The sequence below is a fragment of the Callionymus lyra genome, chromosome 4, assembly GCF_982586985.1.
Source record: "Callionymus lyra chromosome 4, fCalLyr1.hap1.1, whole genome shotgun sequence".
Classification (NCBI taxonomy): Eukaryota; Metazoa; Chordata; class Actinopteri; order Syngnathiformes; family Callionymidae; genus Callionymus; species Callionymus lyra.
Genome location: NC_141821.1, coordinates 28,048,376 through 28,052,156, shown reverse-complemented (window position 1 = coordinate 28,052,156; position 3,781 = coordinate 28,048,376). Strand labels below are relative to the sequence as shown.

Sequence of the window (3,781 nt, the reverse complement as noted above, 5' to 3'; positions counted from 1 at the left end):
GCATGAGTTTACGTGGGGTCTTAAGGCTTTACCCCACGTCTGCCCTCGGGGTCTCTGAGGGGTATTGGATTAGGAGGCAGTCAGACCAAGACATCAAACTTCAAGAAAGGTCACAGACAGAGTGAGGACCGGAGGGACTCCACATCAGAGCATCCTCATCACTTTCACGAGCTCGAGTGTGCTCCTGCATCCGGCTGTCGTCTTCACTAGAAACTAATACAAAAAGATTTCCTCACGGACTTCGTTGGAACCACAAAAACAGCTTTTAATTTCAGGACAAGCTTGTTTTTTACACTTTTCCACTGACAATGAAATCTATAAACTCTACAAAACTGTTGCCTTTTCATGAGCCTCTGAACATAAACGTCTTAAATGAGCAACACGATAAATTGAAAGTACAACTTAATCATAAAATTGACTTATTTAAAGAACGAGAATTATAAGCTAATAATAATTCATTTAAATGATTCAGTTGATACTGATTTAAAAAATAAATAAATAAAACAAACATCAAATTCCTAAATAAAAAACTGATTTACGCCAGCACTAAGAATGTTCCTGCTATAATAAAGGCACTGTTTCTAAAAGTAACACGCTTAACCCTCTCAGGGGCCAAGGTCTTAAGCAAGCAAGTTTCGACAAAATTTGATTTGATTTCTTTGCTGTTTTTCATAGGTGGAAGGTAGAGTCAGTTAAACTTAACTTTACCAACTTGCACTTTACAATAGATGTCTTACCACACATTTAAAAAGGAACATTTGAGACAAAACAAATACTTTTATTTCCAGGCCTTACATGTATATCTTTCACAGTGTCTCCTCCTAGATGATTTATTTTGTTGAAGTGTTGAAGTATGTAGGACGTCAGCTTCCTCTGAGACACCCACATATGCTGGAACAAAACATAGACGACAACATGACAAGCAAGTGTTTGTGACTTTCAGAAACATCATTATGTGCTTGATTAATTTCCATTAAGACCATAAAAAAATATCAGTACTTAGAATTGCTTCAGTAAACAACGCATGATTTGAAAAACTACACGGCAGCAGGAATGATAAGCTAAAGCACCAGGTGAGGTAGTATGATAATAACATCAAGTCAATAAATAACATATCATTTTATAATCTGGAGCTACAGTCCTTCACTCTCAGTCAAGTCTCATTGTAACGCCGCCACTGAGGAGGCGCAGCAGACTGTTTGAGCAAGACGTGACTGTAAACATGACCTCGCCTGTTAGAATCTGTCAGTGTCGGAGACGACTTTCTTAACAGGAAGTTAAGACGAGAAACATACCCAGCAAGAGCCTTTATCTCGTTTTTGTACACGCACAAATAATTGGCAATGGAAAAATTGAGTATTGCAAGATTGCAGTTACATTATTCCGACACTAAGGGGAGACAGAAACACTATTTAAAATCTTATGGATTTTGGCTTTATTACTTTCAAGTAATGTGAGGTCACTCAGTGACATTTTGTGGATTAACAGAATGGCTAGGCCTTGAGTTTGACTCATTTGATTAGGATGATAGATGATGGATTTAGGTATCTTGCTAAATGATCAATAAAATGATTGAAGATGATCTCTGGCTTGATGGAAAAAACACTACAGAGTAACAATGTGTGGTATCTTCAGTATCAATTCATTAATTGTTATATCAACAACAAACTGTTTTAAGTTTAAAGGAAAGTTGCACAGATGTACAGAGATGGACTTTTGACAGAAACAATTATAACAGAATACATAATTTAGTTTGTTATCATTTCAATTGACCGTGTAGATGACAGGAACCTTAGGACACCAGGTCTAAAAGGGAGAACGTCCATGAACTTCCCAAGTTAATTTATTGACTTCTATATAAAGGGTTAACTTGGTTAATATGCCCAGTGGATACCTTTCTTGTGAGGCGTCAATTTGGGAGGAGGCCAATGTCTCTCTTGATACTTAGATGTTGGATGGAATATCAGTGCAGCTTTACAATGGCATTGATTTAAAATACATAAGTTAGAAGATGCCGTTAGCACTAACCACCCACATGTACAACCGTTTAGATGTTGAGAGATTTTAAAGGATGAAGAAAAATGAACAAGAGTGATGATGGAACAAGACACAAGTGCATATTTGATGAAGGCATTCGGATCAGGGGGAACTAGAAAGACTTCCTACATGACTTGCACAGAATTTTCTGGAAAGCCCTTCTGAAGTCTCTGTTGAAGATGGTGTAGATGGCCGGGTTCAAGGAGCTGTTGCAGTAGCCGATCCAGAAGAAGAACTTGAAAAGCGGTTCCGGGATCTTACAGGAGTCCCGACATACACTGTACAAGCTGTAGCTGAAGAAAAAGGGAAACCAGCAGACCACGAAGACTCCCATGACCACGGCTAGGACGAAGGTGAACCTCTTCTCCCGGGCCTGGCTGACCTTCTTCTTGGCCAGTGAGCTCCGTCGCAGTTTTCTTCTTGAAGTAAAAAGGTCCATGGACTTGTTGCTGACCCTGGAGATTCTGGTGGAGCGTTTTGAAATGGAGACGATCCTCTTTGCCGTCTCTACAGAATTCGATTTGATACTTTTGACCTCAGAGGAGGAACTCTCGTCCAACTCGACGTCCTCCGTGGGACCCACCGTGACGGTGGGGCGACTGGGCGTGGGTGGACTCCCACAGCGGCCATTCTCCTTCCTCTCGTGACACGGCGACGGGACTTTGCTCACGCCGTTCTCCGTCTGTGTCACGCCATCTGACCTGGCCTCTTTGACGGACATGGCTCTGGTCCTGGTCTTGGCCACCTGGTAGATCCTGACGTAGACCAGGATCATGATCAAGCAGGGGGCGAAGAAGGAGGCGATGCTGGAGGCGAGGATGTACCAGGTCTCGTCGTTGAGCTCACACTGAGGCTGAGCGCTCAGGTCACTGCTGTCGATGGAGATGAGTGGAGGAGACGAGATGGATGCGGAGATGAGCCAGACGATCAGGATGATGCACTTGATGCGCTTGGGAGACCTCTTCAGGTTGTATTCCACCGCCTGTGTGACGGACCAGTACCGGTCCAGACTGATGGCGCACAGATGCACGATGGAGGAGGTGCAGAAAAGAACATCCAGCGCCAGATAAATCGCGCACCAAACTTTCCCGAAATACCAGTATCCCATGAGCTCGTTCGCCAGGGAGAAGGGCATCACCAAAGTGGCCACCAGAATGTCGGCGGTGGCCAGAGACACGAGGAACAGGTTCTGGGGGGCTTTCAGAGCCCGGCTGGTCAGCACCGCGATGCCCACCAGGACGTTCCCGATGATGGTGAAGAGGATGAGGAAAGTCACCAGGGCGGCGATGCCCGCGATCGCCGCCAAAGAATACCCGCCGCCTCGATCCCAGGACGCGCTCGCGTTATTAAACGGATCCATCCTCGCGCTCAGAAGAGACGCGTCTCCCTCGAATCCCGTCCGGACCCCGGGTGTTTCTGGAAGGACGAGACGCGGCGCGCACACCTGAGGATGCACGCGCAGTTGGGGAAAGCCTTCATTCTCCGCGCACAGACGCGCATCCTCACGCGGAGTCAGAAGCGGAGTGAAGCGCGCTCTGCTCCCTCAGCTCTGGTGTCCCATGTGTTATACAAGAGCGACCCTCCTCCCTCCACCTGCTCCTGCTCGTCCCTTTGTTCATGTACTTTACTTCTATTATCACTCTTTTAATATGTTTGATGATGATGATGATGATGTCACTTTATACAAAAACACAGTGAGGGGAAAACCTGTTATTATTTTGATGAGAAATTAAAACCAGCTTTC

At 44.9% G+C, this 3,781-nt stretch overlaps 1 protein-coding gene across 1 annotated transcript; it reads right to left on the bottom strand.

Moving 5' to 3' along the window:
• Positions 1 to 390: 390 nt before the first annotated feature.
• LOC148082339 (alpha-2 adrenergic receptor-like) lies at positions 391 to 3,418 on the bottom strand. The gene has a single exon (XM_087788167.1). It carries the CDS (start codon positions 3,395 to 3,397, stop codon positions 2,150 to 2,152), a length of 1,248 nt encoding a protein of 415 aa, XP_087644293.1. The 5' UTR covers positions 3,398 to 3,418; the 3' UTR covers positions 391 to 2,149.
• Positions 3,419 to 3,781: the final 363 nt, after the last annotated feature.